Here is a 23142-nt window from a genome sequence, read left to right on the forward strand (position 1 = left end):
ATACATCTGAAGGGTCTCATGACTGAGGTTTTATTAGATGTAATAAATGATCTTTTCCCAACAATAGCTAGCCCCCTCAAGGTCCCGGAAACCTGGCTTCCAAAATTCCTTAGAGACTTATGCTATCCCTAACCCCCTCCCAACTTGAAAGTATATAATGGGCCACTCCTTGTGACCCCATTGCAGCTCCTTCTGCCCAAGGGTCCTGTTCCCGTGCTTTAATAAAATCACCTTTTTGCACCCCCCCCAAATAACCCCAAAATCAAAACAAAACAAAAACCCAGACTATGACAGGAGACCCAGGCTCTGGTCCTATATTTAATATTTGGTATGACCTTGGACAAGTCACTTCACTCAAGTTCCTCTCCATTCTTTCATCACCAAGGGAAGAGATAAGAATTCCTGCTCCCTCTTTTCTGCCAAAGGGGACAAATGAGAATATTTGTAAAATGCTTACAGTGCTTTAGTAACAATACCTGCATGATATTTTCTTCTTCACAAAGTGCTTTTGCATATATTCCTTCTTTTAACTACTCAGACACCATAAAACACCATATATAGGTAGTATTATTAAAACTCCTTAATTAATTAAAAAAACATATTTATACAACTTTGACTGTTACTTTGACTCAGGATATTAGTGCTGGAAGGTACCTTGCACATCACTGATTCCAGTCTAATCCCATCATTGCATAGGTAAGGAATTCGAAGCCTAGGGAGATTAAGTGACCTGTTTCAGGTCATCCAACTTAGCCAGTGGCAAACTCAAGACTAGAACCCATGTCTACCTGGCTTCAAAGCTATTACTTTTACTATAGCACGTGGCCTGTCCCTCAGCATCTCCTTAGTACATATAGGAAACATGGTTGAGTGAGGAAGCCTACTTTTTCAGCATTAGCTCTAGTGGGGTCATTAGTCTGGTGACTGCTGCAGTCTCCTTTAAAGCCATCTCGTGATAACGCCAGCCCATTTCAGCTGGGTTGGAATTACAGATAGGATGGCCTTCGTGCAAAGCATTAAGGTCTCCAGCTACTGTGTCTACGAGCAGTCTGATCAGAGAGCAGATAGCTCTCTGCTATACATAATACATGGCATCCATGTACTTTGAGGTTGCTAAAAGGGAGAAACTAGATCCTGTGCCAATTTGTTCCCCTTAATGCCCAGTTATATTCTCTTCTCAAGTTATTAAATCGGGGAAAAGCCTAGAAAAGAATAATCTCTCACGGTTTTAGACATAGATTTTATCATTGATAGCCAATACATACTTGCAATTTTTACTAGATTCCTCTATTTCCCTTTTTACACGTGGAGCAACATTGCTATGATACACACAGTAAGCTTGCTTCGAGCACAAGTAAACACATATTTGCTTCACATTTGGACACGTCTTCCCAGGGGTTTTAGGTCCTCTACCATTTGTTTCTGTGTGTACTTCTCAACTCCGCTTCCTATTCTTAGCTGACTGTCGTATCTACATTCAGCTCATGCTCTCTACTTGGGTCAGAGTAGAGTCCGTAAACATTTGTTGAATAAGTGAATGAAAGTCAGACATGTTCTGCCCCATCTTCTGTAAGTGTCCCAACCCCCTGTCCTCTACAACTAAGTCTTTGTGATATGCCATTCAATGTGCCAGCAACGGCCTCCCACTCGCTTCCAAGACCGTATTTCCCTTTCCGTCTCATGATGCAGTAATGGTCGTCTCTTTTATGGTACTTCCTAAACTATATCTACTTGGTTTGGCCTTATAGTCACTCTTAAAAATCCCTCAGTCCGTCTCCCTGAGATGAATATGCTGAGGTTCTTTGGTATGCTTCTATTTCTTTGCCTGGTTTTCCCACTAGATTATAAGCTCTGAGGCTAAGGATGAGCTCTTACTCCCACTAAGAGCATGTGATATGTCACATTCCTGATGACTCTTTCCAAATGATTTAATGCCACCATGACTAGCTATTCCTCACGACTTGCTTCGCTCCAGTGTTGTGGCCGTCTCAGGCTCAGTCCCCTATGTGGTGCTCAAGCAGCTAACAAAATCGAGTTAACCTTCCAGGAAGCCGGCTAGGATCCTTTATGAACTGTCCTCCTTCAGTGGGATGTGGCCACAGGGCACAGTTGGGGTAGTGGTGAACTATAGTGCCTGGGAAGTTAATGTTTCAACATAAAACATCTAGGTTTGATAATTACGTAGGACTATCATTGTGGAAGTAAATAAAGCATGCCTCAAAGTCACTTTGTTCCTAACTAACCTTAATGTGGTGTGTTGGATCTTAATTATTAGCCCTTTCTATAATTCCTATTGCCCCTTAGCCTAGGGAGCAAAATTACTCTATGAGGCAAGGAAGATAAAGTTCCCACTTAGCTTCTGGTCTGCAATTTTTACTGATAGAACCATGACATGGTAGAAACAAACTGGACTTGGAGTGAGAATATTTGGTTTCAAGTCCTGACTGTTCTTGGTTTTATGACCTTGAGCAAGGTCATTTTCCTCCTGTGGGTCTCAAATCCATCTATAAAATGCAAACAATAAATACCTCACTGGATTTTTTTTGTTTGTGATGAAAAAAGGAGATAATCTGTATGAGAATGGTTTATAAACTGCAAAGTGCTATAAAAATATGAAGGATTATTATGATCGCTTTGGAACCAGCCTCAGTGAAATGGTACAGAATACTACCACCCGTTCAGACCTCATAAGAACCTAAAAACACAAAGAGAGCCATCTTGTGCATGCAGGCAGCCTTCTCTGCTAGCCCCAGGTTCCATACAGAGCTGGCCCAACAAGGACTCCTCAGTGGAGCCAATGCCTTTGAACGGGACCGAGGGGCTCAGGTGCAGGGCATGGGGCCAGCAAATCCCCACTGGCAGTGAAGACCAAGGACTAGAACCCCTGACAGAGATGAGAGCTGCCTCCTACCCCTTGGATGTTCTTCTTGGACACCTTAACTAATTTTGTTGGCTTCCATTCCTCATCATCCCCATCATCGTCATCATCACCAGCACTGTCCTCAGGCTCATTCACAGAATGCTCTGAATAATATTTTAGATCCTCGATGTCCATGCTTTGTTCCAGGAACTTTTCTTTAAAACGGGAAGGTTTCGGCTAAGAAGAAAGGTTTACAATGATTAGTTAATAAAATTTTAAAAACACACGTAGATCAAATCTTCCCAGTAGCTGCTGCCAGCTATCTTCTCAGAGCCGAGATTTTGGACTCCCTCAAATATAGCCCCTTGGCTTTCCCAGTCAGAATTAATTCTGCTGGATAGCCTTTGGCCTTACAGAGTCTTTGAAGGGATGGAAACTGAAGGGGTAGAGGCTGAGCAATCTGAGGGAGGAAAGAAGGACTCATGATATGATGAGATAAGTATCTTTGGATGGACAGCTGAACACTGCTCTTTTCTCCTGCTCCTCCTCCGTTGTTACATAATGCCTCTACATGGCCAAAAGTCAGCCTTCTGGGGAGGGAGAATGCCTATTTTCCTCAAGAGTGTACTGTAGTTTTATTTGGGACTCCAAGGCAAACGGAGATGCTGGAATTTGGGATTTTTTAAAGATTTTATTTTTAAGTAAGCTCTGCACTCAATGTGGGGCTCGAACTCACAACCCTGAGATCAAGAATCGCATGCTCTACTGACCGAGCCAGCCAGGCGCCCTGGGGTTTGGGATTTTTCACTCAACCTCTTCTAAAAGACAAATCTAGCACACTCACCCCCAACCGTGGCCACCCGAAGGTATTACCAGCACTGAGCAGTTTACCTTAGGTGGGATATATTCAAAAGAAGAGTCTGGAGATAGAAGGGTATCCTTAGGAAGATGAGGTTTCTGTCTGCTGGCTACCTGGAGGAGGGTCAGTTTCTGTTTGAAAAGAGAATGCACAGTGTATACTGCAGGGCAGCTTCCGGGAGTGTTAATGGCTAAAACATAAGGATTCCTAAGTTAGCCGCATTGAAACCATAGTAAAGCAGGCTGAAGGACTCTCACTTTAGAAGATCAGTATTAGATTCAGAAAAGAGCAGACTAAAAAATGTGTATTTATACCATTTTGAAATGCACATGACCATATCATACGGAAAGTCGCTACAGACCTCAAAAATAGAGCCGACTCTTCATACTCGGGGCTGCTCCCAAGAGCTGCCCTCAGTTGCAACAGGGTCTCCCAGGGCTTATTAAAAGTGGGTGGGAAGCCGTATTACCTGCTTGATGATTTCATTCTCTCGGAGAAGCTGCTGATTTTGCTCGCACACTTCTCGCATCTTCTCAAGTTCTTCATCCTATTTCCAAATAGTGCAGTGATAGGTGGGGTTATTTTCGGCACTACATGTGGGTTACCAAACAACTCACATAGATGAAAACATAGTGCTGCCAAGTTGCTGGAGCAGATGGTTTTTGTACAGCGGGCACCGGCACCCAGAAAAAATGCCTGATTCCCACCAGTGCCTAGGTGTCCTGAATGCCACTTCTACCCCAACGCTCCCAAGCGGTCCTGACCGCACTCAGAGGAACCATGTGCTCTGCCCTAAATGCTCTCCTTATTCTCTTCTATTCTCAAGCCTTATGTCCCTTATGCATTCACATCAGGATGCTGATTAAGAGACCCACATGGATAGTTAGCTTTGTTTCTTTCAAGTCTACAGATGCTTTTGTTTACCCTTCTAAACACAGACTAGGCAGTTTATTTGCTACTCTAATAACCCTGATTAAACTTCCTGGCACTTAAGACAACCAGATTCACAATTCGTGCATATGACTTTAACTAGTTTGGTTATGTCTTTGATGGGAGGTGCCAAGGAAACCCTAGAGACTGGTGCTTCAGAAAAAAAAGGATTCTAAGTTGGACAAAATAGTGTTCCAACACGCTGCTAAGGGGTGTGGTGTTCCCAGGCTCTGGGAGATATTTAGACCCCAGGCACTTTACAAACATGTCAGGTCTCAGCTCAGAACAGGCTCAAAAAGAGAAAGCTGAATGCCCTTAGGATTCTATGGGATGACTGAACTTTCTCAACCCTTTTGGAGCTCAGGGCTGAGGCAAGGAACCAGGAGGCCTCAAAGTCTGGTGTGGAGTACGTAATGTCATTTCCGTACCAAAAAGGAGGTTATGCTATGCATGGTTACATTCTAAATACCCCTAAATTGATCAAATAGGGCCCAAAGACCATAGAGGTTACTATTATAAACCCCTTTTCAGTAGTTACTCTCTGCTGCAAGTACAATGGTATAAATCAGTCAGGATTCGCAGCCGGGCCTGCGGACCCCATCTCTGGAGACCCTCGCCCCATTATCATACCTGACACTTCAGTGTGCTCAGCAGCTGGTGCTCCTTCTCACTCACTGACTCTTCTAGCTGCTTCTCTGCCATTTGGCTTTGCTGCAGCTGGCTGAGAAGGTAGAGCACCTAGAGAAAGACACAGCCCAATGGGACCAACGGCATGAGAGGAGAAAGGAATTCCGGCTTAGTCCAAGCGGTGAGCCAGAGGAGTCCTCTGACTTAGAGGTCCCTGTTATCTTTCCATCTCATGGCTTGAAGCAGTAAGCGCAGCCTCGATGTTAATCTTGCTATCAAAGCTGGAGGCTAAGAGCCACTGTGTGTGTGTCAGCTTCGACAAGTAATTTCTTTCTTTCGGGTTCCTCATTTGCAAAATTTGGAAAAGACGACTACACAGGCCTCCGAAGGCAACTTCATACCCCACCCCTCACTGTCTTTTCAAAACTAACAACAAAAAGCAATGACCCTCTGTTTCTCAGTATAGCTTCTGGGCCTGCCAGAGCTTACCTTCTCTTGATGCTGCTGTTCCACCCTGACCAGCTCTGCCTGTAACTCGGTCTCGATCTCAGCAAAATGATTTCGTTCCTCAAACAGCATCTTCTGCATGTCAGCGCAGCTGGCTTTGTTCTGTTTCAGGCTGCTTTCAAGCTTGCTGACCTGTATTTTGGAGGAGACCAGCTGGAAGGGATAAAAGAAGATGAGTTTATTTGGAGAATGGCCACCTTTTCCCATTCATTCGGCAGGAGAATGTCAGCTTTCCTGAAACAGACTGAGAAAAGTTCCTCCGTGTCCAGAGTCCATTTTTTTCCTATGTCACATGGATTCTACCAGTGAATAGGAACAACGCCACCCAGGCCAAGAGTCCATATTTCTGTTGAAATCGAGCTCTTCGAGCTAGGAGCCATGGCTAAGGTCATTCAATCTCTTGCTCTGTCTCCCGGCAAGAATGAACTGAACACAAACAGTATCTGACAACTCCAAATTCTGATATTTAAGACTTTCTTCATTCTGAAGAGGAATCCATAGGACACACCCTTATGGCCAATTATGTCCCATGTCAGAACGTCTGAATTCGCGTGTTGAAACTAGTAGACATGTTAGCTGGTGCTGTAGGTCTGGCTCTTCAGGCTAGACTGATATCCTAGGCTGGCCTGGTTTTATAGTCTCTACTAGCCCACACGGGGAACATCATAAATACCAGTGTTCACAAGACTAATCAGGATTTCCTACTTGGTAGGACGAATCTGCTAACCCTATCCAAAAACATATAAAGGACAACATCGCTCAAACTTCCAGAGTTGGAGTTTATATGCTTGTCTCAAAGTGAAGATGCCTCAGTGACAACGTAAGATGATATATTATTATTATTATTATTATTATTATTATTTTTTAAAGATTTTATTTATTTGACAGAGAGACAGCAAGAGAGGGAATATAAGCAGGGGGAGTGGGAGAGGGAGAGGGAGAAGCAGGCTTCCCACAGAGCGGGGAGCCCAATGCGGGGCTCGATCCCAGGACCCTGAGATCATGACCTGAGCCGAAGGCAGACGCTTAACGACTGAGCCACGCAGGTGCCCTGATATATTATTTTAAAGCCAGTGAAGATGTACTTTCCTTAAGATGAATATATGTCAAAAGATGATTAGGTTTCCTCTTTTCTAGATTGTATCTTAAACTTTTTGAATACACATCTCATAGGTGTTTTTTTATTTTTTTTAAAAGATTTTACTTATTTGAGAGTGAGAATGAGAGATAGAGCATGAGAGGAGGGAGGGTCAGAGGGAGAAGCCGACTCCCCGCTGAGCAGGGAGCCCGATGCGGGACTCAATCCTGGGACTCCAGTATCATGACCTAAGCCGAAGGCAGTCGCTTAACCAACTAAGCCACCCAGGGGTCCCTCTCATAGGCGTTTTAAAAAGTAGTGCAGTATAATAGTTTCTGTTTAACCAGTGGCCTACTATGGCATCCTGATTATTTTCCTAGTAATAATAGCAGACATTTATTGAGCACTTGCTGTACGCCAGGCACGACAGGTATCAACTTGCAAGTCATATATTTTTCTAAGTGACTGGCCTGTACTTGTTCACACCAACCTTTACCCATAAAACTATCTCTCTAATACTAGTGTCATTGCGGCTTCTACCATGAAAAGTGGCAATAACGCTACGACGGTATTCCCGGCTAACATCTTATTTCAACCTACCCAGCCAGACCCCTAATTGCTGGTAGGAATAGTGATGCTTACCTCTCCAATTAAATATTTCAAGGCACACTTGGCTTCCAGGATGGTAGCAATATTCTCCCAGCGGTGTTTTGGCCTGTCTTCACTTTCTGCATCCAGCAGCTTTTGCTGTAGGTCAGCAATCTGAGCACACCTTCAAGGAAAGAAACAGCGAGACTTACTTTGCTAGCATCCTCAACACCAAGGAGGAGAGCTCTGTGGGACTCTTCAGATAGGTTTATGGATGGAGGTATTGGTGAAATAGCACTTAAATAATGACGGAATCGGGGCGCCTGGGTGGCTCAGCCATTAAGCGTCTGCCTTTAGCTCAGGTCATGATCCCAGGGTCTTGAGATCAAGCCCCACTTTGGGCTCCCTGCTCGGTGGGAGGCCTGCTTCTCCCTCTCCCACTCCCCCTGCTTGTGTTCCCTCTCTCACTGTGTCTCTCTCTGTCAAATAAATAAAATCTTAAAAGAAAAATAATGACTGAATCATCTGGCTAGGATTTTATACAGTATCTCAAATCCTGATGCAAAAGGAACCTGAGAGACTATCCAAATGGTTTTATTTTATTAAATAGTGGTTGCAATAAATGGGTCATATAGGGGGACTTGGAAAGATTTGTTTTAGTAGGGCTTCTGTTGCAGTGCATTGACTGCAATGTGACTTTGTCTTGAGGCCATGTAAGTTCAGAGTGTGATATAGTGGCTCAGTTATGCAAGGAGAAGAGTCAGGTTGGAGACCTGAAGGAAAAAAATTCTCAAATGTACAAGCACGGGGGCGCCTGGGGGGCTCAGTTGGTTAAGCGTCCGCCTTCGGCTCAGGTCATGATCCCAGGGTCCTGGGATGGAGCCCCGTGTTGGGCTCCCTGCTCAGCGGGGAGCCTGCTTCTCCCTCTGCCTCTGCCCCTGCTCGTGCTTTCCCTCTTTCTCTCTCTCAAATGAATAAAATGAAATCTTTAAAAAAAAACAAATAAAAAAAGGGCAAACAGGTAGATGTTCTTTGCTGGAACCAAATACTAAATTGAGACCGATGGCTAGTGCTGTGAGAGGTTATCTTGAAGTGCCTACCACAGAACAGAGAAGTTTCTAAGAAGACTAGATACCCTGACCCCGGTTATAGCTTACAGATGCTTTCTGATCAAGTATGGCCTGAGAGCAAGGTTTCCATAGTATTTCAGTTTCATTAACAGCTTCCTTCTTAAATTTGCAGTGTATCCAGTGAGAGGTAGTACGCCAGCATATGTGAAACAGACTGCTATGTAGGGTACTATAAAAGAAGATGGGGACCAAAATAATCCAAGATAGCAGTTCTCAAATCTTAGAGTCTCAGGACCCCTCTATACTCTTAAAAATTATTGAGGACCTCTGAGAAATTCTGTTCATATACATTGTACCTACAGATATTTACAGTATTGAAGGTAAAACTGAGAAAAAAATTAAACATTCATTAATTCACTTAAAATAACAATAATCCATTGTAATATACTTTATGAAAAATACATTTTCTAAAACAACAAAATAATTTAGTGAGAAGAGCAGGACTCTGTCACAGTTTTACGAATCTCTGTAATATCTGACTGAGTAGAAGACAGCTGGATTCTCACATCTCCCTCTGTAATCAGTCTTTTGTGACATGTTCTGGTTGATGTTAATAAAGACAATCTGGCCTCCCAGGGATATGTAGTTGGACCAAGGAGGAGCATTTTAATAGCCTATTCAGATAACTGTGGATATTCTTCTTTGAGACCACACTAAAACCCAAGAAGTGGTAGTTCCTTAAAAATTAGTTGAAATGTGGCATCTGAAACCACTGCTAAGTAAACTTCTCTTACTTATATTAAAATCCGTTGGTCTATCTTGCAATCTGAATGGCTCTTTTACCCACACATGATTCTGTAACATATCATTCGGACAATGTTGAGCGATGCAGAGTCTCCAAATGTTAACACACTTCATTATATAATATAAAGGAAATAAACAGCTCTTAGTAATCACCACTGGTCTCCTCAGAAAAGTTAAGAAAAACTGTCAAACCCTTGGGGGGCAGATAAAAGTTTTCCAGAATTCTAAGTTTTGCTTGAAAGCTCAATTCTATCTTTAGTGACAAACACTACCAGTTGTTTTTCTTGAAGTGACAAGCTCACTCTGTTCACTTTTGAGAAAATGCCTGCCAAGTACTCAAGCCTGAATAACCATAGTTTGTCAGTGCTTCTTTCGAATACAACGGATGTTCCATGGAAAAAGAGGCCTATTGAGCTCACACCTCCAACAATTGCACAAGTGCTTTTCCTCTGGACAACCCTCAGACTTGAGCAAAACAGCACAAGTGCTCTGCATGTTCTTCCTGTCCCATCACAGAGAATACTAAATAGATTTGAACTCAAGGGTTGAAATTTAATAAAATTAACAATTTGTACTGCTTTATTAAAGCCATTCTTTTTTTTTTTTTTTAAGTAGGCGCTATGCCCAAGGTGGGGCTTGAACTCAAGACCCCGAAATCAAGAGTTGCATGTTCTACCAACTGATCCAGCCAAGCGTCCCTATCAAAGCCATTCTTAGGTAAAAGTGATTTAAAGAAACAAACAACTGAGAATGTGTGGTGGTGAAGTATACAATGACCACTAGCACAGACTGGTGCCCACTGCTTTAATTCAAGCTATGGTATGAGCAGTTTTTGTCCACTGTTGCTTTGTACCATCATGGCAAATGTCGATGGAGTAAAAACGGCAAATCATGTCTTCATATTATTATAAAAATCATTTTGATTGCTCAGAGACCCCCAGGGGTTGCAGACAATACCTCGAGAACTCTGGTCTAATATATAGTCCTTTCCTTCAACAAGCTTATGATCAATTTATATTGACAAGACTAATAAATGTAAAAAATTAATAAATATAAAGATAACATACATCCACTGTACCACATACATGATTGACTACTGTAAGTTCTGACAGGGTTTACAGAGGAGGATGAGTGGGGGATGAAGTGTCAGGGAAGGCTTCTTGGAAGAGGTAAGCTAGAATACTTCAGGATTGTTGTCTGTCATGGCCTTTCCTGTCTCCTCTGACAATTCATGTCCCTTAGGTATTTTTAAAATTTAGTTTATGTCTCATCAACTTTAGGGAAATTGCCTTGATTAAACTCACTTCTGTTTAATTGCTCTCTACTTGGCACCTGCCTAACATTTAATCATTTAATTATGCACAGTGGTGTGCAGGTGAATGTTTCACAACCAGCACTTAAAAAACCAGACGCGATTTGTAACTTTTGCTATTTCTGTGGTATAAATGTGGTAAGCTATCAAGGGTTCACAACATTCCTGCAATTTTAACAAACAATTCCAACACACCACGGTGGCATTATACTATTTCCTCTTGAGAGTAAGGGTGATGCCACCTACTTTCTATATATCCCAAATGCATGCATCCAGGGGAGCACAAAGCAGACACTCAAATGTTGGGTGACTTATAGACGTATCCAAAGATAAACAGCTAGTACATGTTGCTAGAAAAAAATTTAAATGATCTTTAAGGTCTTCTGGGCAATACAATTCTATTATCTGAAGACACTATAAAATCTCTGTGAAAGTTTGATTCCTTCTAGATGTCATAGATACTTAGAAGACAGTAATAGTGATTAGAGCAGCATAATTTCTGGTCTTAGAGTCAGAAAAGGAGAAAGACAGAATGTTCACTGAGCACTTCTAATATGCCAAGTATTTGCTATGTGCTTTACCTACTAATCTAGTGCTCATGATAACTTTACTTATACATTATTATATCTACTTTGCTGATGATCCCTAATGTTCTCTTCCTTCTGTACCGTTGCTCTTCTGGCATCAGTTCTTGATTTTCTCTCAAGTTTTGTTTTTATCCAGTTCTACATTTCAGAGATACTAACATGTGGTGCAACATAAAGAGCATGGGTTTTGGAATTAGATAAACCAGGTTTTTTTTTAAAGATTTTATTTATTTATTAGAGAGAAAGAAAGCACAAGCAAGGGGAGCGGCAGGCAGAGGGAAAAGGAGAAGCAGGCTTCCCGCTGACCAGGGAGCCCAATGCGGGGCTTGATCCCAGGACATGACCTGAGCTGAAGGCAGATGCTTAACCAACTGAGCCACCCAGGCGCCCTGATAGACCAGGTTTTGAATCCCAGCTCTGTATAACCTTGGGCACGTTCCTTAAGATTTCTGAACTTGTGGGGCGCCTGGGTGGCTCAGTCAGTTGGGTGTCCAGCTCTTGATTTTGGCTCAGGTCATGATCTCGGGGTCATGGGATCGAGCCCTGCATTGAGTTCTGTGCTTGGGAGTCTGCCTGGGATTCTCTCTCTCCCTCTGCCCCACTCCCCTGCATGTTCTCTCAAAAAATAAAAATTAAGAAAAATAATGAAAAAAGATTTCTGAACTTCTGTTTAGACATTTAAAGTCAAAAGAATGATACTTAGGGGCATCTGGGTGGCTCAGTCGGTTGAGCATCTGCCTACGGTGGCTCAGGTCATGATCTCCGGGTCCTGGGATCGAGTCCCGCATGGGGCTCCCTGCTCAGCAGGAGAGTCTGCTTCTTCTCCCTCTCCTTCTGCCCCTCTCCCCACCCCCAGATCATGTGTTCTCTCTCTCCCTCTCACTCCCTCTCTCAAATAAAAAAACAAAATCTTAAAGAAAAGAGTGATATTTACCTCATAAGGTATAATAATACTTCACAGGGAGGGATTGAATGAGAAAATGTATCTAACGTGTCTAGTGAACTGTATGGTTCAAAAAAATTGCTATGTTTTCTCACTTCTCTATCATCACAAAGCCTTTGAAAAACAAGTGTTTGAATCACTGGATTGATAGGTTCTATTTTGAGTCCAGGCATAGATTTTTATAAATTACAATGCCTTAAGAGATAGTCACATTACCTGAGTTCCATTTCAGTTTCTAGGCTTTCAATCTGCTTTGTAATGGAATCCTCTGACTCAGAAACTTGACCACGTAGTTCAGCAAGTGAGAATGTGCGCCTCTGTAAAGAACAGTGGGAATGAGGATGAAGTGCTAAAAGGAAAGTAATCCTCCAAAGTTGTGAGGGTTTCTGGGGAGTGCAGTCTGATTATTGGTAATGTATTTCCATGAGGGTGCTTACCCGGAGTTTAGGAGGTGGATTCTCCCCAGATTCCTTTTTTTCTTTGAGTTGAGCCACATCCTGAGCCAGGATCTTTCTATCTTCAAGAAGGTCATTCAGATGGCGTTTGGCTTCCTCAGTACTGACCATAACCTCAATTTCATTTGCAAGCCAATTCTAGAAGAGAAATCGGTGATGTTGGGTTAGGGATGAGGGATCTCTGTCCCATGGGCTAGATTCAGCTCCAGACTTAATTTCACTCAGAACAGAGCCCACACAAGTAGAAGTGAGATTTCCATTCATGCCTACACTCACCCAAAATTGTAAGAGCTCTCCAAGAGCTTTTAACAGCAATATCCCAAAAGGTCATAAGAAAGGCTTTCTGCAGAAAATCTTTCTCTAGATAATCCTAGTATTTCTAAACACTGTCTTTGCCTTCTCCATTTTCTCCTTAACTTGTCCTTAACTAGTCATGATAGGGAATTGAAATATATTTTGATTATCTGTTCTATTTAACACACAGGTACCCATTCTTTTTAAACATTTTTTTATTTGAGTATGGTTGACACATAATGTTACACTAGTTTCCTGTGTACAACATAGTGATTCAACAAGTCTATACATTATGCCCTGCTCACCACAAGGGTAGCTACCATCTGTCACCATACAACACTATTACAATACCATTGACTAGATTGATGTTATTCTTTTTATTCCTGTGACTTCATTCCATAACTAGAAGCCTGTACCTCCCACTCCCCTTCATCCATTTTGCCCATGCCTCTATTCCTCCTTTCCCTCTGGCAACCATGAGTTAGTTCTCTGTATTTATAGGTCTGATTCTGCTTTTTGTTTGTTCATTCATTAGTTTTTTAGATTCCACATATGAGTGAAATCATATGCTATTTGTCTTTCTCAGTCTGACTTGTAACACTTAGCATAATACCCTAGAGGTATTAGGTCCATCCATGTTGTCACAAATGGCAAGACCTCATCCTTTTTTTATGGCTGTGTAACATTCCATTGTGTGTCCTGTGTGTGTGTATCATATCTTCTTTACCCATTTATCTATCAGTGGACACTTAGGTTGCTTCCTTGTCTTGGCTACTGTAAATAATGCTGCAATACACATGGGGTGCAAATATCTTCAAGTTAGTGTTTTTGTTTTCTTTGGGTAAATACCCAGTAGTGGAATTACTGGATCATATGGTATTTCTATTTTTAATTTTTTGAGGAACCTCCATACTGTTTTCCCCAGTAGATGTACCAATTTACATTCCCACCAACAATACACAAAATTCCTTTTTCTTCACTCCTTGCCAACACTTATTTTTTGTCTTTCTGATTTTAGCCATTTTGACAGGTGTAAGGTAATATCTCATTGTAGTCTGATCTGGTGAGTAGTGATGTTAAAGCATTTTTTCATGTGTCTGTTGGCCATTTGTATGTCTTCTTTGGGAAAATGTCTATTTAGGTCCTCTGCCCATTTTTTAATTTGACTGCTTTTCTGGTGTTGAGTTGTACAAGTTCTTTATATATCTTGGATATTAACCCCTTATTGGATATATCATTTGCAAATATCTTCTCCCATTCAGTAGGCTGCCTTTTTGCTTTGTTGATGGTTTCCTTCACTGTGCAAAAGCTTTTTATTTTGATGTACTACCAACAGTTTATTTTTGCTTTTGTTTCTCTTGCCTTAGGAGACATAATTAGATATGCATTCTTAATCTTTAAAGTCGATGAATGAAATTTTTTAAGCAAACAAAACTAAATTTAGTTTCTAAAAAGTAACCATCTCTGAGAACATTTTCACTTTTGATGGAGACATACAATGCTTAAAAGTAATCAAAAGGAGGGTGGAGTGAGTGAATATATTAACATCAGATAATGTAAAATTCACATCAAAGACTATTATTCAGGATAAAAAAGATTATTTCATAGTGGTAAAGGAGTCAATTATTCAAAAGGACTTAATCCTTAATGTTTATATCTACAGTTTAAGCACCAAAATCATACATAAGCCAACAAAGGAGATAATATGAAATCACAAAAATACTCAGTCGATCCAAAAGAAGCCAGAAAACAAACAAAATAAAGGGAATGATGAACAGATGGGACAAATAGAAAATAGCAAGATAATAGAGTCAAGTCTACCCATATCAATAATCATAATAAAAGCAAATGGTTTAAACACCCCAATTAAAATGCAGATTGTCAGATTGGATTATAAAAGCTAGACCCAATTATATGCTGCCTAGAAGAAACACATTTTATTTTTTTTTAAGTTTATGTATGTATTTTAAATAATCTCTACACTCAATGTGGGGCTCAAACTCATGACCCTGAGATCAAGAGTTGCATGCTCTTCAGGGCACCTGGGTGGCTCAGTCGGTTGAGCATCTGCCTGTGGCTCAGGGGTCATGATCTCAGGGTCCTGGGATTGAGCCCTGAATAGGGCTCCCTGTTCAGTGGGGAGTCTGTTTCTCCCTCTGCCTCTCCCTCCCACTGTGCTCTCTCTCAAATAAATAAATAAATGAGAATCTTTAAAACGAAACGAAAAGAGCTGCATGCTCTTTTGATTGAGCCAGCCAGATACCCTGGAAACACACTTTAAAAACGAAGGCACAGATAGGTTAAAACCAAAGGGATTAAAAAATATATACCATTTTAGGGGCACCTGGGTGGCTCAGTCGGTTAAGTGTCTGCCTTCAGCTCAGGTCATGATCCCAGGGTCCTGGTATGGAGCCCCAGATCGGACACCTGCTCAGCATGGAGTCTGCTTCTCCATCTCCTCTGCCTCTCCCCTCATGCTCATGCTCTCTCTCTCTCTCGCATGTGTGCATTCCCTCTCTCTCAAATAAATAAATAATCTTTTTGGGGCGCCTGGGTGGCTCAGTCAGTTAAGTGTCTGCCTTCGGCTCAGGTCATGAACTCAGGGTCCTGGGATCAAGCCCCGCATCAGGCTCTCTGCTCAGTGGGGATTCTGCTTCTCCCTCTGTGCTCTCTCTCTCTCTCTCACAAGCAGGGGATAATAATGAAAGGATCAATTAATCCTAATTATTTACACCCCTAATAACAGAGCTTCAAAATACATGAAGCAAAAGTAGAACTACAAGGCGAAAAAGACAAATCCATAATTCCGGTTGGAGATGTGAATACCCACCTCCCAATAAATGATAGAATAAGTAGGCAGAAAATCAGCAAGGATACAGTAGAAATGAACAGCATAATCAAACAGAAAAGATTGACATTTATAGAACATTCTCTCCAACAATAGCAGAATACATATTCTTCTCAAGTACACATAAAATATTTGCCAAGATTGACCATATTCTAAGCCATAATAAGCCTCATTAAATTTGAAAGGATTCAAGTCACACAGTGTTCTCTAACCACAATGAAATTAAATTAGAAATCGTAACACAAAGATATCTAGAAAAATACCCCAATATTTGGAAACTAAATAACTCACTTGTAAATAACCCATGGGTCAACGAAGAAATCAACAGGGAAATTAGAATGCATTTTGAATTGAATGAAAATGAAAATGTAAGTATCAAAATTTGTGGGATGTCATTAAAGGATTACTTAAGGGGAAATTTATAGCACTAAATGCCTATATTAGAAAAGAAGAAGGGGCACCTGGATGGCTCAGTCGGTTAGGCATCCAACTCTTGATTTCAGCTCAGGTCATGATCTCAGGGTTGTGAGACTGAGTCCCGTGTCAGGCTCTGCTCTGGGCATGGAGCCTGCTTGGGATTCTTTCCCTCCCACTCCCTCGCCCCTCTCCCCCTCTCAAAACAAACAAACAAACAAACAAAAAAAAACCCCTCAAATCAATGACCTCAGCTTCTACCTTAAGAAACTAAAAAAAGTAAAACAATGGATCATGGATCATCACATGAAAAATTAATGATGTATTGTATGCTGACTAACATAACATAATAAAATTAAAAAAAAAAAAGCTAATTAAATCCAAGCCAGAAGTAAGGAAATAATAAAGATCAGATTGGAAACTAATGAGTTGGGGTTTGGGGGACATTTTTAAAATTTTGGTAAAATACACATAACATAAAATTTACCATTTTAACCATTAGGAAGAATGAGCTGGTTCTTTGATAAACCTCTATCCAAACTGATCATGAAAAAGGAAAAAGGCACAAAATATCAATAATGGGAATAAGATGATATTACCACAGGTTTTACAGACTTTAGAAGGATAATAAGGGAATATTATGAATAACTATTTGACAACTTAGATGAAGCGGACAAGTTCACCGAAACACACGAAGTACCAAAGCTTACTTAAGAAGAAATATATAACCTGAGCAACCCTATATCTATTTTAAAAAAACTGAATTTTAGTTAATTTCCACCTACTCCCCAAAGCAAATCTAACAAAAAAACCCTTCAGGCCCAGATGACTTAACTTGTGAATTTTACCCAACTTTTAAAGAAGAAACAATTTTAATTCTATACAAACTCTTCCAGATGATTGAAAAAGGAGTACTTCCCAACTAATTTAAGAGGTCAACATTACTTTGATACCAAAACCAGATGAAGACATTACAAGAAAACAAACTTACAGGCCAATATCCCTCATGAACAGAGATGCAAAAATTTTACACAAAATTTTGATTTTAGAAAAATTTTAATTTTATATACTGCTGAATCCAACAATACATAAAAAGGATGCTATATCACAACCAAGTGGAGTTTATCCAAGGAACGCAAGCCTGGTTTCATAATTGAATATCAAAACACAGAATAAAACCTTACAACAAACTAAGAATACATAAGAACTTCCTCAATCTGTGGGGCGCCTGGGTGGCTCAGACAGTTAAGCATCTGACTCTTGATTTTGGCTCGGGTCCTGGGATCAAGCCCTGCAAGGGGCTCTGTGCTCAGCTCCTCTGCTCCTCCCTAACCCCCAGCTTGTGCTCTCTCAAATAAATAAATAAAACTTAAAAAAAAGGACTTCCTCAATCTGATAAAGGGTATCTATGGAAAAACCTACAGCTAACACCATACTTATTGGTGAAAGACTGAATCCTTTCCCCAAGATCAGGAAAAATAGAATGGTTTCTACTGTCACCACTCCTATTCAACATTATCCTGAAGGTCCAAGCTGATGTAATAGGACAAGTAAGAGAAATAAAAGACACACAGATTAGAAAAGAAGAAATAAATCTGTATTTACAGATGGCATGATTGTCTGTGTAGAAAATCCCAAAGAACCTACAAAATAGTTACTACACTAATAAAGTCAAAAGACAAAAGTTAATATACAAAAATCAACTGTATTTCTGTAAACCAGCAATGAACAACTGGATAAACAATTTGGCAGTTTCTTATAAAGTTAAACATATACTTACCATATGACCTAGCAATCTACTCCTAGATATTTACCCAAGTGAAATGTTTACCTATGTTTACACAGAAACCTGTATATAAATGTTTTTATAGCAACTTTATTCATAATCACCAAAAACTGGAAAAAAGGGGTGCCTGGGTGGCTTAGCTGGTTAAGCATCTGCCTTCTGCTAGGTTCATGATCTCAGGGCCCTGGGATGGAGCCCTGCATCGAGCTCTCTGCTCAGTGGGGAGTCTGCTTTTCCCTCTCCCTCTGTGTTCTCTCTCTCTCAAATAAACAAATAAAATATAAAAAAATTAAAAAAAAACTGGAAAAAACCTCCAAGATATCCTTTAATAGGCGAATCGATAAACTCTGGGATATCCATACAATGGAATACAACTCAGCAAAAAAAAAAAAAAAAAAGGCAGAAACTACTGATTCATGCAACATTTATAAATGAGTCTCCAATGCATTATGCTAAGTGAAAGAAGTCATGCTATATGTTTCTTTTTTTATATGTTTCTATTTATATGACACTGATGCAAAGGGAAAACAATTATGACAGAATATACATCAGTGTTTGCCAATGGCTAGGGTTGTGGGAGGAGTTGACCACAAATAGGTAGAGAGGAATTAGGGAGGACAATAAAACTATCCTATATCTCGCTTGTGATGGTGGTTCTACAACTGTATGTGTTGTCAAAACTCTCAGAATTGTATACTACAAAAGGTAAATCTTACAGTATGTCAGATATGCCTTAATAAAGTTGAAAAAAATCAATGTCATTTGCCATACTAACAGAGTAAAAACAAACCATAAGATCATCTCAATAGGATTCTGAAAAAACCCCAACATTCGTTCATGATAAAAACTTTCAGCAAGCTAGGGATAGACAAGAACTTCTTCAAACTGATAAAGGACATAAACTGAAACCTGTACCAAATATATTTGAGGGTGAAGGATTGAATGGTATCTCCCTAAGACTGGGAGAAAAGCAAGGATGTCTCTTTTCACCTACTCAATTAAATATTTTACTGGAGGTTCTAGCAAGTGTAGTAAGACAAGATCAAGTTAAAAAAAGGGGCATACAGAGCTGATAAGTAAATAAAATTGTCTCTGTTTGCAGATGACATGATTGACTATGTAGCCTCTATAAAAAAGCTATAAGAGGGGTGCCTTGGTGGCTCAGTCAGTTAAGTGTCTGCCTTTGGCTCAGGTCATGATCCCAGGGTCCTGGGATTGGGCCCCCCATTGGGTTCGGGGTCCTTGCTTGGTGGGGAGCTTGCTTCTCTCACTCCTTCTCTCTCTGCCTGCCGCTCCCCCTGCTTGTGCTCTCTCTCTGTCAAATAAATAAATAAAATCTTTAAAAAAATTAAAAAAGGGGGCGCATGGATGGCTCAGTCGTTGGGCATCTGCCTTCAGCTCAGGTCATGATCCCAGGGTCCTTGGATCGAGCCCCACATCGGGCTCCCTGCTCAGCTGGGGAAGCCTGCTTCTCCCTCTCCCACTCCCTCTGCTTGTGTTCCCGCTCTCACTGCCTCTCTCTCTGTCAAATAAATGGATAAAATCTTCAATAAAAAAAAAACAAAAGAGCTATAAGAGCCAATGAATATGTCCAAACAATTGGAAATTGAAGTAAAAAAAATTTCTGATATCATAAAAATACGAAATACTTAAGAATATATTTGACAAAAGATGTGCAACACCTGTATACTGAAAACCAAAACACTACTGAGAGTAAAGATTTAAATAAATGGAGAGATGCATGGTGTTCATAAATCAAAAGACTCAATATTGTTAAGATATAAATTCTCCTCAAGTTTATATATAGATTCTATGTAATCCTAATCAAACTCCCAGTAGACTTTTTTATGGAAATTAACAAGCTGATTCTAAAATTTATATGAAAATGCACAGCACCTAGTTTTCCCAAAACAACTTTGAAAGAGAATTAACAACTTTGGGGGGCTTATACTACCTGATTTCAGAACTTATTATAAAGCTAGTCTAATGAAACATGTTGGTATTCGTACACAGATAGGTCAATGGAATAGAATCTAGAAACTGATTTATGGACAATTGATTTTGACAAAGGTGTCACGTCAAAATGAATCATAGACTTAAATGTAAAGCTTAAAACTGTATAAAATAAAAAGCTTTTGCACAGCAAAGGAAATAGTCAACAAAACTAAGAGGCAACCCAGAGAATGGGAGAAGATATTTGCAAATGACACTACAGATAAAGGGCTGGTATCCAAGATCTATAAAGAACTTCTCAAACTCAACACCCAAAAAACAAATAATCCAGTCAAGAAATGAGCAGAAGACATGAACAGACACCTTTCCAAAGAAGACATATAAATGGCTAACAGACACATGAAAAAATGTTCATCATCATTAGCCATTAGGGAAATACAAATCAAAACCACAATGAGATACCACCTTACACCAGTTAGAATGGCAAAAATTAACAAGACAGGAAACAAGTGTTGGCGAGGATGTGGAGAAAGGGGAGCCCTCTTACACTGTTGGTGGGAATGCAAGCTGGAACAGCCACTCTGGAAAACAGTATGGAGGTTCCTCAAAAAGTTGAAAATAGAGCTACCCTATGACCCAGCAATTGCACTACTAGGTATTTACTCCAAAGATACATAGTGAAAATAAGGGGCACCTGCACCCCAATGTTCATAGCAACAATGTCCACAATAGCCAAACTGTGGAAGGAGCCGAGATGCCCTTCATCAGACGAATGGATAAAGAAGATGTGGTTCATATATACAATGGAATATTACTCAGCCATCAGAAAGGATGAATACCCACCATTTGCATCAACATGGATGGAACTGGAGGGGATTATGCGGAGTGAAATAAGTCAAGCAGAGAAAGACAATTATATGAGTGAAATTATATGGTTTATATGGTTTCACTCACATGTGGAACATAAGGAATAGTGCAGAGGACCACAGGGGAAGGGAGGGAAAACTGAAGGGGAAGAAATCGGAGAGACTCTGGACTCCAGGAACCAAACTGAGGGTTACAGAAGGAGGTAGGTGGGGGATGGGGTAACTGGGTGATGGGTATTAAGGAGGGCACATGTGGTGATGAGCAATAGGTGTTATATGCAACAAATGAATCGCTGAACACTAAATCAAAAACTAATGATGCATTATATGTTGGCTAATTGAAACACAATAAAAAAATAAAAATTAAATTAAATTCAAACTTAAAAAAAAATTCTAGAAGAAAATTTAGAGGGAAATCTTAGTGACCTTGGGTTTGGCAAATGTTTCTTAAACAGGGCATAAAACCCATTAAGCATAAAAAAAAGTCAGTAAATTGGATGGCATCAAAATTAAAAAGCCTTGGTCTTCAAAAGACACTGTTAAAAAGGGGAAAGGCAAACTACAGCCCAGGAGAAATTTATAAAACATAAAAGTCCTTTGTTGGCTATATCTAGAATATATAAAGAATTCTAACTGAAAAGTAATAAAAAAAAAACACAACCCAATTAAAAAATGGGGAAGGGGAGGCGCCTGGAGGCTCAATCGGTTAAGTGTCCACCTTCGGCTCAGGTGGTGATCTCGGGGTCCTGGGATCTAGCCCCTCTCCCTCTCACTCTGCCTCTCTCTCCAATAATAAATAAATAAAATCTTTAAAAAAAATGGGGAAGATTTAGGGCGCCTGGGTGGCTCTGTCGTTAATCGTCTGCCTTTGGCTTAGGTCATGATCCCAGGGTCCTGGGATCGAGCCTCATGTCTGGCTCCCTGCTCAGCGGGGAGTCTGCTTCTCCCTCTCTGGTTGTGCTCTGTCTCTCTTTCTCTAAAAAAAAACAAAAACAAAAACAACCAAACCAAACAAACAAACAAAAAATGGGGAAGATCTGAACAGATATTTCACATAACATACGTATGGCAAATAAGCACATGAAAAGATGCTCAACATCATTAGTCATAAGGGAAATGAAAACTAGAATCACAATGAGGTACCACTACCCATTCACTAGAATATCTAAGATTTAAAAGACTGACCATACTCAGTATTCCTAAGAATGTACAGCAACAAGAACACTCATAAATTGCTAGTAGGAAGGTACAAACACCTTGGAAAACAATTTTTGCAGTCGCTTAAAAGTTAAAACATACATCTACCATACGAGAGAGCCAGCCAGTCCACTCCTAGGTTACCTACCCAAAAGAAATAAAAACCTATATCCACACAAAGACTTGTATATATAAATGTTCAGTACAATATCTGTAATAACTAAAAACTGGAAACACCACAAAATGTCCACCAGCAGGTGAATGGATAAATGAATTGTGGGACAGCCATACAACAGGATGCCATTCAGCAATAAAAAGGAAAGAAGTATTGAGACACACAACCACAGGGATGAATCTTGATATAATTATGCTGAATGAAAGTCAGAAAAAGAAAACATACTGTATGATTCATTTTTTATACAACTCTAGAAAATAAAAACTAATCTATAGTGACAGAAAGCAGATGTAGAAGGAGAGGGGTGGACTGGGGAGGGAAGAAAAGGATTACCAAGGGGTACAAAGTAAGTTTTGGTCATGACGGACATTGACATTGTCTTGATTGTGGTGCTGATTTCATGACTGCATCAGTGTCAAAGCTTATTAAATTGTACACTTTAAATATGTACAGTTTATTGTAGGTCAGTTGTACCTCAGTAAAACTGTTAAAAAAATTAACTGAATTTCAGTGGAGGCAGGGATGGAAAGGGTTCTCTACTCTTGGTCTTTAACATCTGTTCAAAGGTATTCAAAGGTATCATTAGGAAATCAGGCTTTCGGGGAGAACTTCAGATTTTGAAGTGTTTAATTCTGAACCAAAAGAAAGAGATTTTCCACGTTTTCCCTATCCCCAGCGTAGATAAGAGAAATGGCAGCGCAAGCTGTCCATACCTTCACTCGAGCTGCAGTGCCTTCCATTCCACGGCTCTGAGTCTCTTTCCGCTTATCTGAGACCTCCTGTTGTTTTTGGAGAGCATCCTTGAGACGCTTGTTGGCAGCTGCTGCCTAAATAAAAATGGCTCACAGTAATGTTGAATTGAAGGTTGACCAAAAAAAAAATGTTTTAATTTCCATTTTACTTTCTTAGTAAAGAAAAATGAAAAAAAATCTATGGGTTTGAGTTCCTATAGGAATCAACTTTTAAGTCTCCTTGCACATAATACTGGA

The 23142-nt window shown here is 40.3% G+C and overlaps 1 protein-coding gene across 2 annotated transcripts in view; it reads right to left on the bottom strand.

Annotated features, from left to right (window-relative positions):
• The window catches only part of KIF4A (kinesin family member 4A), a 112977-nt gene that overhangs the window by 8550 nt on the left and 81285 nt on the right, over window positions 1-23142 (bottom strand). For both annotated transcript variants that reach the window (XM_027608432.1, XM_027608431.1), the window contains exons 20-28: window positions 22867-22980; window positions 12603-12758; window positions 12382-12482; window positions 7504-7633; window positions 5766-5936; window positions 5280-5387; window positions 4189-4266; window positions 3752-3850; window positions 2912-3097 (exon numbers count right to left, since the gene is read on the bottom strand). In XM_027608432.1, the coding sequence (XP_027464233.1) occupies window positions 2912-3097; window positions 3752-3850; window positions 4189-4266; window positions 5280-5387; window positions 5766-5936; window positions 7504-7633; window positions 12382-12482; window positions 12603-12758; window positions 22867-22980 (1143 nt within the window). The remainder of the gene's footprint in view (window positions 1-2911; window positions 3098-3751; window positions 3851-4188; window positions 4267-5279; window positions 5388-5765; window positions 5937-7503; window positions 7634-12381; window positions 12483-12602; window positions 12759-22866; window positions 22981-23142) is intronic.

Source organism: Zalophus californianus, chromosome X, assembly GCF_009762305.2.
Source record: "Zalophus californianus isolate mZalCal1 chromosome X, mZalCal1.pri.v2, whole genome shotgun sequence".
Lineage (NCBI taxonomy): Eukaryota > Metazoa > Chordata > Mammalia > Carnivora > Otariidae > Zalophus > Zalophus californianus.